Here is a 17,142-nt window from a genome sequence, read left to right on the forward strand (position 1 = left end):
CCATTTTTTTCATTCCAAGCAGGACATATCATGTAAACATGAGCAATCATTATAAGTTTGTTAGCATTTTGGACACAGCATTTTGCATTTCATCAATGTTGATATTATTTTGCTGTGCAAACTTACTGTGTTCAACTTGGTTGATGGGTACCTTTGTTGAGAGCTCATAGTCAGGCTCTCTTTGTCAGTACAAGGTTCTTGTGGGACCAGAGAGTATGTTATATATAGCGTATATCCTGGCAGTACGGGGAATATGGACATAATAATCAGTGTTCTTGTCAGTCTTTTCTTCAAGGTGCACAATGTTGCATAACACCAGTGTTATATATTTGGATCCTGAGTCCTTTATGGTTTGTTTATTTATTGTTATTTGAAACTTCTCTATCAAATCAGTAATGACCAACTTTGTAGGCACAGATTATGTCATTGTATCATTCTCAAAGTTACTGACTATGTTAATTAGTTGGAGACAGCTCGTGCTTATGTCTCAACTTTGTGGAATATCATGGAGGAGGAGGAGAAGAAGAATCTATAATCGCTGAGCTTGGCTGCTACCAGGTGCTTGTTTGTTATTTGTTATGACCCTTATGAATGGATCAGTGTGTACTCAAGTTGTATTCTCAACTCCCTTGGGATTGTACAAACACAGCTGTCTCTGGTATCAAGAGGAGCAGCATTTATAGCTTGACTTCTTATGTTGTTTATTGAAATATGCTTTCTCCACATGATATTGTCAGATGTAGGTCAGATGGTGATGGCAGTGTAATGGTTTTATTTCTCTCTGAATAACATATCTGGACGTTGTATTTGCAGATCAGAGGTGTGAATATTTTTGGAATTGTTGCTCATGCATAAAGCATTAAGTAGGGGCCGTCACAATCCATAAGTTTCATGAATTGATACCCGTGCCACTTTTTTCGATATGTTACATGATGCCCATTTTTGTGGCATCATTGCATAAATTTAATTTAATGTTTCATATTTTGTAATTGTCCTTGAAAAGATACAGATCAAAAAGTTCCAATTTCCCATCTGTGTGCAGGAAAATAACTCTCATAACATCAAACAACATGATACATTTGTAAAACATGAATGATACATAGATATTGAACGAGTTTTGAATGTTTTTAATTTAATGTAACAGTGTCATGATATCAATGTTTTGTGGCATCTCAAGCATTAATATTTGTCAACATGAGATAACAATGTTTGTTCTATGAGATGTTACATCAGATGTTTATATAGTGTTGTAGTGACGGTGGTTTGTGATATTAACAAATATGATCTGGAAGTCCTCTTCACTGTGCGATGTGTTGCATGTCCATGTTACCAGTCAGTGGCAGTCACCATTTCCAGAAGTAGACCACTGAGTTAATATTCTATAGCATCGGGGGGAATGTTTAATGTTTTGTGAGAAACATAACTGTTTTATTTGTCACTGTTGCAAGATACATACCAACGAAATAAATGAGCACTAGATTGTGTTATTTGGCAAATGTTATTTAGTCAAGGCATGGGTTGGGATGGCAACAAGCACCTGCTTATTGTGGGTGTTCCTGTACATGTTTTGACTAGTATAAAAACAAGGATGAAAAACAACATTCAAAGGCTGGTTCTTCTCGTATATTTTAGTATTTCCAGAATGTCACTTGGCCAGTGGTCTCTGTCTTGGTTACCTTTTGTTTGAGAAATCCAGGCATGTGGAATATATTTTATATTTCAATACATTGTGGTATGTGCCTCATTCTTAGAGTGTGGGTTGGTATCCCAGATAGGAATCAACCCCCCAAATTCGTTAGAATCGTTACTCTACTGAGAAAATGTGATCTCAAATATGTATTACATTTTTCCAGTTTCTGAAAGGCGTTGGGTGCATTGATGTTGTCACTGTGACAACCTTTAGAGGTCTGGTGTTACTTTGTTGTACAGTTAGCACTGATTGCTGTTTCTAGCCCTGGGATGTAGGGCTGGAACTGGTCCCCTGCAACCATTGTTCTTAGAGGTGATGTAATTGCTCTGTGACTCAGTCAATTATACGTTGTCGTAAAGCCTTGTTTGATTTTTGCATTTGTTGTTTAACACCACACTTTGCAGTATTCCAGATATATGGTGCAGGTCTGTAAATAATCAAGTCAGGAATAGATGTTATAGTGATCAGCAGCGTGAACATTGATCTACATAGTTAGGATACAGTGACGTGTCAGACAAGTCAGCAAGTCTGAAACCCTGATCTTGGTAGGCACCTCTTAGGGCAAGCATGGGTTTACTTAAGCCTAGTCTTTTGAACCCAGATTTTCACAGGTCATGTGTGCTTGTGTGAATCGCTTCTGACAATATCAATCACTGAATTGTCAGGTTGTGCATCTGTATTCATGATCAGAATGTGTGAATCAAGTTAGTAAGTCTGACCACTGCATCATGATAGTCATATCTCCTTGTCAATCTTAATCCATTTGCATAGATAGATACTCATGCTGTTGATCACCGGATTGTCTGGTCCAGAGTCGATTATGTACGGACCGCTGCCATATAGCTTATATATTGGTAAGTGCAGCGTGAAACAACAACCAAACCAAACCATGATCATGTGGAGTCTCTGTGTCAAACCAATATCCACTCACCCAGCATTCTGTGTGGTCGGCATGGTACCTTTGCCACGGGCATCCACCATGAATGATTCGTTCATATTGTTATCAAAGCCCTGTGGAGAACTGGCGATAGAGCCACTGTATAAATATGAATTATCATTCACTTTACTGTCACACATCTAGCATCCTATCTGTAAATAATCAATACAGTTCGTGCACTGGATTTACAAACAAGAGAAACGTCACTTGATATGCAAATTAGCCTGTGGCAGTGATGTTATCCTGTGTCACCTAACGGTGCTGGAGTGTAGAGGATATTCAATCTTACTATATTGTGATGGTTATGTTTAGTTAATATTGTTGGAATTATTTATATACGAAGTTTGTATTTGTGGTGATACGATTATGGGGTCGGGTATTAGGTTTGCAGGAGAATCTCCAATTCATATCTTATTTCTGTAACATGTTGTACTGGTGTGTTGTTCATCAAGATGATTATCTATGGGCGTATGCAGTGATATTGTTGAATATATCACAGTAATGATCAACATTCTTATCTGTGTCAATAGTGTTTTCACATTCTATTGACTGCAAGACCACAGGAGTAGATGAGTTGGGGGAAAAAAATGACCTGGTAGGGTTGAAAGTCTGTTTGTTATCTCTTACCTTTGACATATTCGCACATGATGACAGGAGACAACACTTTGAAGAATTATCTGGAACTTTTTATTGGCCAATATTTGGACCCAGGCCTCCAAGAGACGTGTCCAATGGTATAGTGTTACATGTGACCAGAGCCCAATAGTATTGTAGGACACGTGACTGGAGCCAAATCATGGTATTGCATGATATGCCTGGAGTCCACGTGTCATTTGACAGGAGTCTACAAGAGTCTTGTATAACATGCTACTACAGTGAGACTATACTTGGGGACCAGGTTTCATTTTGTTGTTTTAATGAAATATTTCCTACACGTTATGTTATTTTATTAATTCATCAGTGCATGTAGATGTTGGATGTTGTTATTGTATAATAACCCAGAGTTTATATTATTGTGAAGAGTGCAGTGTGTGATGTGTGAGTCCTGGAGGAGTGGTCTATGCGAGCAGTGTGTAGATGACCACTGATGTCCATTTATTTACATTTAAGTTTAAACCTCATGTTCAAGGTAACACCATTGATACTATGAATCAATAAACTTGGTATCACTGTTTTTCATTTATGCAAATTAGATCATCCAATTCTGCTGCCCGAACATTTATTTATTGTTAAATATGCTAAGAAAGACACTTCATGTATGACATCTTTATTATATTATCATGAGAGATTTACGAAGAGACTCTTGTTAGGTTGCCGAGCAAGTGTGATATAAGACGTCATACCAAAGCATTGCACCATGATATAATAAAGTGGTTGTCATTCATGAAGTGTCTTTCCTTTCTTGTTATGCATCAGCTTGCCTGTCAAACAGGGCCTAGATTTTCAAAGCCCTCTTAGTGCTAAGCCAGTCGTAAGTGACATCTGTTAACATTAACTTACAATTATCTTAGCTCTAGGAGAGTTTCGAAAATCTAAACCATGATCATTAAATACTGTACTGCTTAAGCTCCCACTAAGTCTATGTTAGGTTTTTCAATGTGCTGATAATGACTGAGAAAAATGTCATTAAGCACCTGGTGACAAATGGAGGAATTCACTGTTATTTTGTGAGATATCGACTTATCATCCTAAACTGTGTTCCACAGGAACTATCACTTGTGTGAGATCAGACGATATCTCCTAATCTCCCACTCACTGGTAAAAGTAAATATCCTCGGCAAGCCTTGGATATTTGTTACTTTATCAACTTGTGTTGATATATTTGATATCAGTAGACACGAGGGTGAGATTCTCTATATGTGAAGGATATGTTTTGAGGGTTGACATGTGATGGTTAATTGTTTGATCAACATTCTTGAACGTGGAGAGTCAATATGCATATGACTTTATGGATAAAGTTCTTGACCAATTATTGTATGGATTTAAGCTTCTTTATTCTTCTAATCCATAAAATACCATCTGTAACAACATCAAAATGCCTTGAGTTGTATGATGTTACTGTTACATGATATGAGATATATAGAGGATACTAAACGACCTTCCGCGTAATACCATTTTTATTAAACGAGTTAATGATTTGGTATCAAACAAGCGAAAGCGAGTTTGATACTAAATCTTTAACGAGTTTAATTAAATGATATTTCATGGAAACAAGTTTAGTATTTTATTTATTACTTGCCAACATAAATTGACAGAAACTGTGGCAAAATTGCCTTCAGTGTGAGAACTCTCAGCTTTCCACGAGTCAAGCAAGGTCTTGTCAAACTGCGACAGCGACATTAGTATTGTGATGTCACAACTTTGAACCATTTGGACGTCTGATGTCAAGCAGTATTGCACTAGTGTAATATCTGCAATATCTTCAACGGGCGAATTGGTGTTATTTATAAGAATGAAATGCACAAGGGAATATGACAGCCAACAGTCATTTATCTATTCAGTTTGAAAGTAACATTGTCATGCTAAACTGACAGTGTCAACATGGGCAGAAGATTTCAAATGATTGTTTTGTTATTTCTTCTCTGAATATATCGAACAGTACGTCCTTGAAGCCACTGAGTTACTGTTGCAAGCAATCTTGTCATCATTTGTTCCCCAGTTTCAAGTTGCACCAGAGCAAGTTGAAAATACCTAGATGGGGCAAGAACGCTCATCAACTTACTTCACTTCAAAATATTGGGATCAGCTTATGTACGGGTAAATCAAACGTAACGTCAAACATTATTTCACGAGTTAACAACATAGTGTCATGGTCTGAGTTGGCCGATAGTTTGACCCCATTGTGGGGCTCAGCTTATGTGCAAAACAGACCATTTTGGTACTGATTTTAAGGGTCAAGTTAGGGGTCGGCTTATCTGTGGTGATATACAGTATTAGTTAATGAATGAAAGTGGGCTATTTATCATAACAGACTGGCGATGTATTGCCGTGGAATATCAAGGGTACATTATGTTCATTGTCAAGATGTGATATATCTGGTTCATAAAAAGTGGTATTCAAAAATTATTAGGGTGTCATTGATGTATTATTGCAAATAAATTAGTAATTCCCATGGAACTGGATAACCAATTAAATATATATTCCCTAAAAATCAGAAGCAATCAGGTCAGGCCAACTGATGGATTGTTTATTCCTCGAGGCTGATCATCAGATTGGTGGTGGTTATGTTGCATGTTCACACTGAAAGATGTTGCTGATTTCTTATCCTTGTCTGTTAATGATCAACCAATCGAATCTTATTGTTGATATCACGTGGAGGAAGTGACTTCAGTATGTTATCACTAGTTTTAATGTTCCTACATCAATGTATCAAAAAGATATTGACTTCAATTTTGAAATATATATTGTATTTACTATTGTACATTTCAGACAAACTCATTTTGTCGGTGTGTTTTTAACTACACCATAGGTTAGGTGTGTCTGACGTTTGTTCACATATCACTGTTATCCTGATATTTGTGTGCAAGGTATGAATGATTCAAAGTGCGTGTGTACATGACATGGACAATAAAATATATGCTTCTTCCTGATGTTGTGGACTTTTGTGTTAAGGAAGTCACATGTCCTGGTAATAAGGACTTGTGTGTTAAGGACATCATATGTCCTGGTTATAAGGACTTGTGTGTTCAGAATGTCATTTGTCACTGAAATAAGGACTTGTGTGTTGAGGACGTCACATGTCTCTGTGATAAGAACTTGTATGTTAAGGATGTCACATGTCCCTGTAATAAGGACTTGTGTGTTAAGGATGTCACATGTCCCTGTAATAAGGACTAGTATGTTAAAAACGTCACATGTCCCTGTAATAAGGGCTAGTATGTTAAGGACGTCATATGTACACCCGTGTGTGTTAAGGACGTCTCATGTATCTATGATAAGGACTGTTGTGTTAAGGACGTCACATGTCCCTGTAATAAGCTTTTGTATATTAAGGACATCTCATGTCCCTGTAATAATAACTACCTGTGTTAAGCACGTCTTATGTATCTATGATAAGGACCCTTGTATGTCAAGGACGTGCCGCGTCAAGAATCAAACTCTGGCTGACAGAACGACTACCCCACTTCACCATCAACACCTGACACTGTGACGGTTAATAATTTGCCGTGACAAAGGGTATAAGAAAATCCCTTCAGAACCAGCAAAATATAACACTGACAAGTCTAAAATATTCAGTATTATGTATTGAGCAGACAAAAGCAAGATACAACGATATTCACAATGGCGGTTTCTAGGACAATGCAGCAGAATCATATCTAAAGCCATGGGTCACAAATATAATATCAACTCACCAAAGTCTTGGTTTGAGAGTGAAAAACAATTTTAAACAGAATGTTACATGGAGAGCGGTCAGTCTTGGATGTAGGTCGATGTTGACAATCAGACGAAGACGAAGACAGATGTAGATACCCCGAATGATGACACAACTCCAGTATTACTCCGTGTGTAAGTCCGTGTGTGTGTCCCGTCATCACAACAATCAACCTTTACATACACAGTCACTGATTCTTGAGCATTCCAGCGAAGCATCGAGGCTCCGCGATCGGCTTCGTGCTTACCAACAGCCAAAGCACACAGCAAAGGGAGACAACTCTAAAGCTTCCACAGATCAAACACATGCGACACACTGATTCCTCTGATCAAACACATGCGACAAATTACTCCCTTTGATGAAACACATGCGACAAATTGCTTCCTCTGATCAAACACGTGACAAATTGCTTCCTCTGATCAAACACGTGACAAATTGATTCCTCTGACCAAACACATGCGTCAAACTGCTTCTAAAGAATGCATATGGCGAACTGCTTGGCTCAGTCTGGAGAAATATACAGTGTTCATGTTCCACCTTTGTTAGTGAGTGCGTTTTGTTTTACACCGCACTCCGCACTATTAAAGCTATATAGCGGCGGTCTGTAAGTAATCGTGTTTGGGCAAGAGAATCCAAGGATCCACAACGTGAGTATCGATCTGCGCAATTGGGAACAGCTGGCATATGTCAAAACAAAAAAAAATCGAACCTGACCACCCGATCCCATTAGTCACCTCTTCCGACACGCATGGGTTACTGACGATAAATGTAACACAGGGTCTGTACAACATTTTAAGTATGGATAAAATTTCTCATGGGATAACAGGAACCGGGTAGATTCGGGTAAGAAATGGTCTTCAGGAACCCATGTATGCATAGTTTCTACGGCTACGTTAATGCATGTATCCTGGCTTCCCAGTTGCTTAGATCGATGATTATGACGCCAATCACTGGATTGTATGGTGCATGCTCGGTTATTTACAGCCTTATTCAGATGGAATATTGCCGACAGAGGTGTTAAGCAACACCCAAAACTGTTATCCCAGTCAGTTGATCTTCCGCGTGTCCAAACCTGAACTTCGGTCTAAACTTTCATTCATCAGCAAAATACGCATTGCCTTCCATGCCTAGCCCATCTCCAGTACGACGATAATATCACAACACAGCGTCCAACCTAAGTCAGTAAGTCAGTGATGTGCCTCAGCTCTGACGGTGAGGATTTGTCCGGGACTCCACTTGAATTTTACTTTTCATTTTAACAAAGTATACTTTTAAATGAAATGATTTTATTTGGGGACTAAATGTCTGTCTGACTTGAGTGAATATGATGATGTTTATTCTGCATACACTCGATGGAAGGAGGTTCCGTGTTTTGTTCCGTGTTCCGCAGGTTTTGTCTGATGTCACAGTCATCACCGGCTGCATCGCCGTCCTTACCTGATCAGAGCCCCCCCTCATTTGTTGGGCTTACTATTATAATTTTCCTTTTTCCAAACGCTATCTGTAACGCAAAAGTCCTAACGGACGCAGGTGCAATCAGATTTACCCCGACTCAATTGGGTGTTGGGTTCCTCACCTATTTAAATAAGGCTAGAGACCATTCGTAATTTATGGCTAGGGGTTGATGATGATTTTAAGGTAGGGTTATTTTATTTGGGGCAGAAATTTTGTTCATGTAACATGCCAATATTAAACAGTTATGTTTCAAAAATATATGCGAAGGCAGAAGGGGGGTGGATTGGAGGAGGAAGCGTAATTAATTTTGTACAGTCAGGCCGCGTTAGTCCGGACCCCGACAATCCGATTCCCGCGATATCCGAACGATAGCTAACTGTAACCAATCTTGTTTACTATGTAAACTCATTACCTGTTGATTCAGTAATCCGGTGCTTCACTCTCCGTATCCGAACGTTAATCAGCGGTAACAGATTACAGGCCCCCCTAAGTAATTGAAGGAATTACAGCAAATTTGAAGGAATTGCATCTCAAATGTAAACAAACGCAGCCCACTCGCGAAACAATTGCAGCGATATCGGTAGTTTAGCGGTAATAACAGAGACACATCGGCCCTATCGGAAGCAATGTCGGTAATACTGGAAACACGATCGGCCATCTTCGGAGATTTTTCGGTCGCGAGCGGAAACTCACGCAGCAAAACATGGCGTCGTTGAGATTAGCTAATTACACATAGTTTTGCTTCATTAATCCGGCGGTACATCAAAAAGGTTGGGATAATCCCTTCACACCATGAGCCCCATTCAGTGGTAATTGTTAAGTGACACTTGCGAGTTGAAGATGTCGTTAGTTTGTGATTTTGTACATGACATGCAGGTGGGGTAGGGCGTGTCACTTTCACTGTACAGAGAATTGAAGGGTCATACACACTGTACAGAGAATTGAAGGGTCATACACACTGTAATATACTGTACACTGTATAATATACACTGTTCATAATGAAATAACAATAAATCTTGGAAAGTACACATTTCTTGCATTTAAATAGCGTAATAAGTTTCTATCACCACGATAACCTCGCACTGCCATTGTCATCTCTATAGTCAACTACCATCTGTATTTTATTATTTTACTGGCGTTTCCTGTATCTCTGAAGTACTCCGATATGTTGTACTCCGTGTAGAGGACCTGTGGCCTCATCACCAAATAAAGTCATTCATTCCCTCATTTACTATGACACGAGCCAACAATGGAGAGGCAGTTTTCAGTGTCGACGCAGCGGTCGGCAGAGTGTCGTTGTACACCGACCACGTGATCTACGACGGGGATCATTGCTCAAGTCAAATTTTATAAATTTGCTTTTGTTCATCCAGCAGTTAATGGGTACCCGACAGAATGAGAAGGTCAAATAAATGTTGACCTCCCAGTTCCTCACAATTTCCCATTGAATGGGTGCAATAAAAAACACTCCGTGAAATATCACGAAACTGTAAATCGTGATTATGTTTGTACATTTAGTATTTTTATTTTTCAAGAAACTTCGTTTTTGAATGTGCACACAGTCTCCCACTTCTCATGCCACAGAACCAACTCATTAGGACCTTACTCATGTTTTACAAATTCTTCTACGTTTTTAGGGGTTTACTTTGACGTTTTAATCTTGAAGTTGAGCGTGAGAATATCCCGTCTGTCTAAACTGCCATCTGTTTAGTATTTAGCGCTTTACGTTTATGAATTCTTCTACAACATAAATATATATGTGCTGAGTTCGCACATTATAATCAGCTATTATCTTATGTTACAAGTGTCGATTTCTCATGTGAATGTCACCAACTGTGTGCAGCTCGCATATGTTGATGCCATTACTATCAGTGGTAATACTGCATTATAAAGAGGAATAATTTGGGAGGTTTGGAAAGAGTTACTTCCCCTGGAAGTGCAAAGCTGCGATATACAGGGAGCTGGCGTGTGGCTCAATATGTTGCGTAATGCATTTTCCTGCATGAGATATGTCAAACCGCATATCAAAAACATATGCAAGACGCGTCTCCTGGCACAGACTGAAAGAAATCCATTGTGCAGATTTAATAATTGTAGCAATGATGGAAGCGCTCGGCACAGTCTTCGTCTCGGTCCATCGAATCTGCGAGTCTTTGGCAGGTGCGCGTTTGTTCTGGTGGGAACTTGTGTTGGGGTGAAGATGTGGTTGATCAGCGCCGGGTGCGAGGAGGCCGCCCATCCAGACACAGCACAGACTGAATACAAGGGGGACACTTCACAGACGCTGGAAGAGGCAATCGCCAAATCCAGGGATATTCTTCTAAGGGTCAAGGTGCGCTCATATCATGCCCTCAATATACCGAGTTATTAGTTATTTTATGTTTCGAGTTGATTTTGTTGTTTTCTTTGAAAAACGTAAAACAAATAAGATAGTATGTCTTCATTTCTGAAAAATATTTATTTACGTTTATACAGATTTATTTAGGTTACTGGGTGTAGCCTAGTGGTTAAAGTGTTCGCTTGTCATGCTGAAGACCCGGGTTTGATTCCACACATGGGTATGCGAGATGCCCAATTCAGGTGTCCCCTGCCATGATGTTGAAGGAATATTGCTAAAAGTGGCATAAAACTAAACTCACTGTTTGAGTCATCCTCGATACCTCCAGGGTATACGTTCCGATAAGTCTCCACTATACCCTGGACGCATCTACGGCTCTTCCCAATAAATTTATTATCTCCTACATTTTCACAAGACCTTGAATATCCCAAAGTACTTCAATGGGAAGTAAACAAAAACCCAAATCAATAGGAAAAAATATCAAAGAACAACAGCTCTAAATTACTATTATTGTGAAATGTAATAGCTGCATTTTGAGCAGATACGAAATGCAAGTGTATTTGCAGTTTGAAACCATAAATGGAAATTATCTAGTAGTACGTTTTGGAGTGTTTCCTCATCTTCGAACAAATTCCACTGAAATTTTGTATCAGTCGTCAGGACCTGATGTGACTAGTGACTCTATGAATTCATATATAACAATACAACAGCTGTAGCAATATTATTTAATTGCCCATCAAATTTATTTATTAATTACATTCCATTACAAATGTGTATTATGTATGAAGTGTACATCCAGCCATGATTGTCCTGATCTCATGCAAGGCTATTGTAGTTTTGCGTAGCACTAATTTTGATGAAAGTAATGCAAAATGAAGGAAATCATATCACTAACTAATATCAAATATGCAGCGTCAGTTAATGTTTGATGATGAAGTTTGATGATGACATCCAAGCATTTGTTGATCATGTGACCTGAGTGAGTATTGTGAAGAACTAATCATCTTCTAATTTGCAACATCTGAAACATTTATATACATTTTCCTTTGGCTCTGGATTATATTCCCCTCCTCAGACAAGGCCTGAAAATGAAATGTGGTTCTAATTACCCCAATACCCCTTGAATTCTTGAGCGACTATTCTTGTCATAAGAGGCGACCAACGGGATCGGGTGGTCAGATTCGCTGACTTAGTTGACACATGTCATCAGTTCCCAATTATGCAGATTGATGCTCATGCTTGTTGATCACTGGATTGTCTGGTCCAGGCTAGATTATTTACAGACTGCTGCCATATAGCTGGAATATTGCTGAGTGCAGCGTAAAACTGAACTCACTCACTGACTCACTCCCTTGAATTCTTGAGCCCATCCTATTGTTTTCAGAAGTATGAATAAAATAAGCTTTCAGATGCCATTTTTTAAGGCACTTGCAGACCTTGGTCATTCTGATACAGGAAGGAAAAATTATGGCCACAATGTAATACTTTATGGATAACAATTTCTGCATTGATTATGATGCTACATTTCGGTATAACGTCTTTTACTGTTGTCAAGCAAGAGTAAAGTGATACAGCACAGATCTGACATACATGTAACGGGGATTAAGAAAGACAACATAGAGAATAGGATTAGTAAAAACAGCAGTGGAATATTTAATAATATAGTGACAGTAGAGGTATCCTCCCAAATCTTCCACGTCCCCAAACTTTTACAACTTATAACAACATTTCAGGTTGACTGCACACACTCTGGCATACTGATTACCTCTGCTTGTGACGAGTAATGAATGCAAACAATCACTTACATCACTTAGTACATTTAGTAAAGGCATGGGCCTGGCTATTACTTTAAAAGTACATTGAAATAACATATATAAAGTTCCATAGGGAAGGGAAACATGGCATCATCATTTGGCACTAAATAGTCCATTTTTCTTTGTATTGTTTTGCTACTCTTAAAGATATTTGCTCGCGAGTTTTAAATCATTTTGTTATTTTCCTTTACTGACAGGGTTTTACGTATTGTGTGATGAGGAGTTGGTTTAACAGAGTGTGGTAGTATTACGATGTGGACATTTGGGGATGTGGACGTTTGGGGATGTGGACATTTGGGGATGTGGGAATGTGGACGTTTGGAGATTTGGGGATGTGGACATTTTGGGATGTGGACGTTTGGGGATGTGGACGTTTGGGGATGTGGGGGTGTGGATGTTTGGGGATGTGGACATTTGGGGATATGGACATTTGGGAATAGAGCCAACAAAAGGATGAAACAGGAGGAACCAGATGAACATTGCAGATGAGGTTAAATTGATGATGGCTGGAGTTCTCTGTCGTGTTGTTTTTATCAGTTCATTGTAGGCAGATGGAATGAGGTATCCTTGGTCTCTGTTGAAGACTTGTGTTGGCAGATTTGAATGGCTTCTGTCAGTTTTCTTTTTGGGGTGAAGCCCTGCAGGTTTTTTAATAATACATCAGTATTGTCCCATTGGATGTTGTGGTTAGGACGGATGATCATGTGTCCTGAGACGGATGATTTACTGTCTGATTGTTTGGTTGATGCCATGTGTTCTTTCATGCTGAAATTTATGGAGTGTGAAATTTCACCTACATATTTATATTATATTTTAGGAGATGACTGATGTGGTGGGACATGTTTCCTACATCGCATCATAATAAATATAGAAGCTGCTGTCCAGAAAGTATTATATTTTTCTTTTTGTTCATCAACTTCTAAAATACCAATCAAACAGATCACAAGCATGCCATCAGAAATTGATTGAACAAACAATCACACATTGATAATGTACTGTTAGTTCATGCCTCTGAAAAAACAATGCAAAACAAACAAACAAACAAACCCGCCCTATCTACCTACCCTAAATTTTAAAGGTGTGTAATGGGAACCACAACATTTTTCATTGGTAGGTTACTTTTTGGACTTTGGTGTAGTAGTCTGCTTATGACATGTAATTAAGCTATGAGTTAATTTTCTAATTCATCTTTGTTTAGCCTTGAGGTTGAAGTGTTCACTAGTCATGTCGACGACCCGGGTTTGATTCCCCTCGTGGGTACAATGTCTGAAGACCATTTTTGGTGTCCCCCACCTTGGTGTTTGGTATTATTTGAACCACGGTATGGCCTTCGGTTCGGTATACCGCAATGGAATAAATAAATTTGGTATTTTCGGTTTTCATAACATGATTTTGGAAACCTTTTGATACCTTTTCTAAAATGTCTAGGAATTAATCGTTGTAACAGTGGTCTTTCAAAGCCAGTTTTTGCAAAACTTAATGCACCCACAAGTAAATCTAGTCAATTTACTAGTTACTTCACTTATTTTGCAGAACACTTGAAGTCTCCTTTGGTTCGTAAACAGCGAAATTTGTGAAACCAGTCATCATTAAACCGCTTGACTCAGTCCTTATTGTTGTGACAGGTTGAATCTTGTTTGCCATCATAGCTATTACTTATGTCACCGGGTGCTTCCTCACTTTCGTCAAACCTCGCATTTTGGCGAATAAGGACAGTGTGAGCGAGCTGCTTTTGAGTTGCTGTTTGACATGTGCTTTGAAAGCCAGTCGTAACCACTCTTATCTCTCCCCCAGAAAGGAAGGACACGAGTTGTTGCGAATCGCTTTTTCAAACTATCAGATTTATGGAACATCAGCATGTCAAGGTTACCTTGCTGACTTCTACAAATAGATCAGATGCATTTCCATTGCCAATTTTTCTATAGAGGCGAGATCAAAAAGTCAGATGATTTTATTGCTCAGTGTGTTTTTAACATATGATTGCCACCACTCGTCTAATAGCAAACTAACTGCATATAATTTTTACTGGTACACTAAACTGACAGCATTTGAGATTGCCAGTACAAGGCATATTTTATTGGTAAAATAGCAGTAATTGCCGGTAAACTGAAACACTGACTGTCCTTATTTTAGTACAGATGAATTGTTACATATTGTATGTATGAAATTCCCTCTGGGTTTATCCAAATCCGAGTGGTAGATTACGTTAGACAATTTACCCGCTTCTTCACATATTTTGCAGAACATTTGAAGTCTCCCTTTCTGATCATTTTTGGTTCGTAAACATCAAATAAATGCAAAAACAAAAATGATCTGATACATTAGAACAAAAATAATGTCCTAATTTTCTTACAACCACAATAAGTATCAAGTAGAACATGAACACTGGATTTACTGAGAGCAAATTATATCAAGAGGTGAAGTTTGTGACATGATGTGGCAAAACTTGCCTCTCATATGTTCACAGTAAATCTACTGTAGAATCTCAAAATTAGTATTGCAGCTATTCCAAATTTATACCTCTGAGATTTCATACTTTTTGTTGAATTAATGTTCAACAGAAAAGATCATTTGAATTGTGAGTGAATGAGATCTTAGTCTTATGCAGATGTAATTGCAATTCGATATACTGAATTATCAGTGATTAATTTTGCAGCTCGCATCACTGTCAATTTTTAATCCAATCAATTAACGAAACCTTATCAGCGGCAACTATTCATTCATACTAAAATGACAAAAGTCTACTTTATACACATCATATTACACCTCAATATGTTTCAACAACAGGTCAGCTATGATTGTGATGACTTGACCAGAAATTAGGTGTTATTTATGGATGTGATCATTTGGGAAAACTGTCATCATAGGATAGGTCTGTTGTATGAATCGTGTGTATCAGACCGGCGCTAATCACTTGATTCCTGCTTTCCAGGATGAGACTGGCAGTCCGGGCATTGTGGTGGGGGTCAGCGTGGATGGGAATCAAGTATGGAGTCTCGGTGGGTCACGTGTCAACAGATCTTAGTTTCAAAACCTACTACTCCTAAATAGTAAAGCACATTTTCATTGTTAAAGTGTATGCTGACAGTATGGTGCAGTGGTAAGGGACTCCTGGCTCTAATTTGTGTTTGTTGTTGCTGGAGCTTGTTTCACAACTGAAACAATTCGACTGAACAGGAAGCAAGTGGCTGCGGCCAAAATACATTTGGTAAAACCTTTTGATTATCTGACCTGTGAAGATCTGGGGTGGAATAGATCTTCAGAAACCCATGGTTGCCACAAGTAGTATAGGGAATAGGGGTTTTGGCTCACTTTCAAGAAATGTCTCTACAAAGCCTTTTTTAGTAAATAAGGCTTTGGTTGGGACCTTAGCTCTTGCTACTATTACCCCTACTACAAAAAGGTTGGGTGTCTATGAAACAGTTTACCGTGTATTGGTTGGAGGTAACACTATGCCGTACGGTACGATCAATAATTCTTCTCTTACAAACCCCCTACCCGGCCCACCCCTCAAGTAGTATAAGTTAGGTTCGTCGGCTTACATATCCACTTTATCTATGTTGTAAGTTTTGACTGACCATATAGGATCGGTGGCTCGCTTACGGCTATCGCCCTCGTGTTCCCCAGGCTGGTATAGATACCTCACTAGGGCCCTATCTGGTATCTGTTTCTCCTTCCCACGCAATGGAGCGGCCGACTCTGCAACTATTGATTTTAGTTTGATAGCGTCTGCCGGTTTCTTACCGGTGAGACGGGTGACTTCATGGTTGATTGCCGACACCACCTTGGGTAACCTCGTGACCCATTCAGTCGATCGTTTTCCAGGGGTGACCATCTCCCTAGCATACTGATGGCCGAAGTCCTATTAAATCTCTCAACTATGGCTTGGCTGCGATGGGCTCCGGCCGTGCCACGCCTGACCTTTGTATCGTGTTTGGCTAGCAGTTGTGACACGGCACCCATGAACTCCCGTCCGGGATCAACTTGCAGCTCTGTTGGCCATGTCAGCGGGCTGCGTTTGTATATGCGTTCGAATCCTCTGGCTACCTGGGCCGAATCTTTCGTGGTCAAGGGTTCGGCTTCCTTGTAACGACTGGCTACGTCCACTACGGTTAAGGCATACTTGTACCTCTTGTCGTGGGGTAGGAACAGTAGGTCTGCCTGGTGAACGCTATTAGGTATGTTAATACCGAACCTCCTTCTAGGCACGTAGCGTGGTGCCGGCAAATAGATCTGCCACAGGGCTTGTTTTTCAAGCCACGCTTTGGCTTCCTCCGGGGGTACTCGCGCTATTTTAGCTAGTTTATCTACTGCGCTAGCTCCTTTCCAGTACCCACGCGGGCTGTAGTAAATAGCCTCAAATTTTTTCATGTCCATACGCGTATGTGTTTATCCCATCAATAGCTATCCAACGTTTAGTGTCCATAGGCGACAGGGACGTCTTGTTTATAGTCAGTCCGTATATCTTATGTCCATCACTTCTAAGTGTGTTCATTTTATGCCTAAAGGTACGGGTCTTGAACAGGGCTTCCTTGA

The 17,142-nt window shown here is 39.4% G+C and overlaps 1 protein-coding gene across 1 annotated transcript in view; it reads left to right on the forward strand.

The window, feature by feature from the left end:
• Positions 1-10,394: 10,394 nt before the first annotated feature.
• LOC137259290 (serine beta-lactamase-like protein LACTB, mitochondrial) overlaps positions 10,395-17,142 on the forward strand; it is a 39,060-nt gene continuing 32,312 nt past the window's right edge. Inside the window, exons 1-2 of the mRNA XM_067796924.1 lie at positions 10,395-10,786; positions 15,539-15,605. Of these exons, the coding sequence (XP_067653025.1) occupies positions 10,433-10,786; positions 15,539-15,605 (421 nt within the window). The 5' untranslated portion in view covers positions 10,395-10,432. The remainder of the gene's footprint in view (positions 10,787-15,538; positions 15,606-17,142) is intronic.

This window comes from Haliotis asinina, chromosome 13 (assembly GCF_037392515.1).
Source record: "Haliotis asinina isolate JCU_RB_2024 chromosome 13, JCU_Hal_asi_v2, whole genome shotgun sequence".
Taxonomy (NCBI): Eukaryota; Metazoa; Mollusca; class Gastropoda; order Lepetellida; family Haliotidae; genus Haliotis; species Haliotis asinina.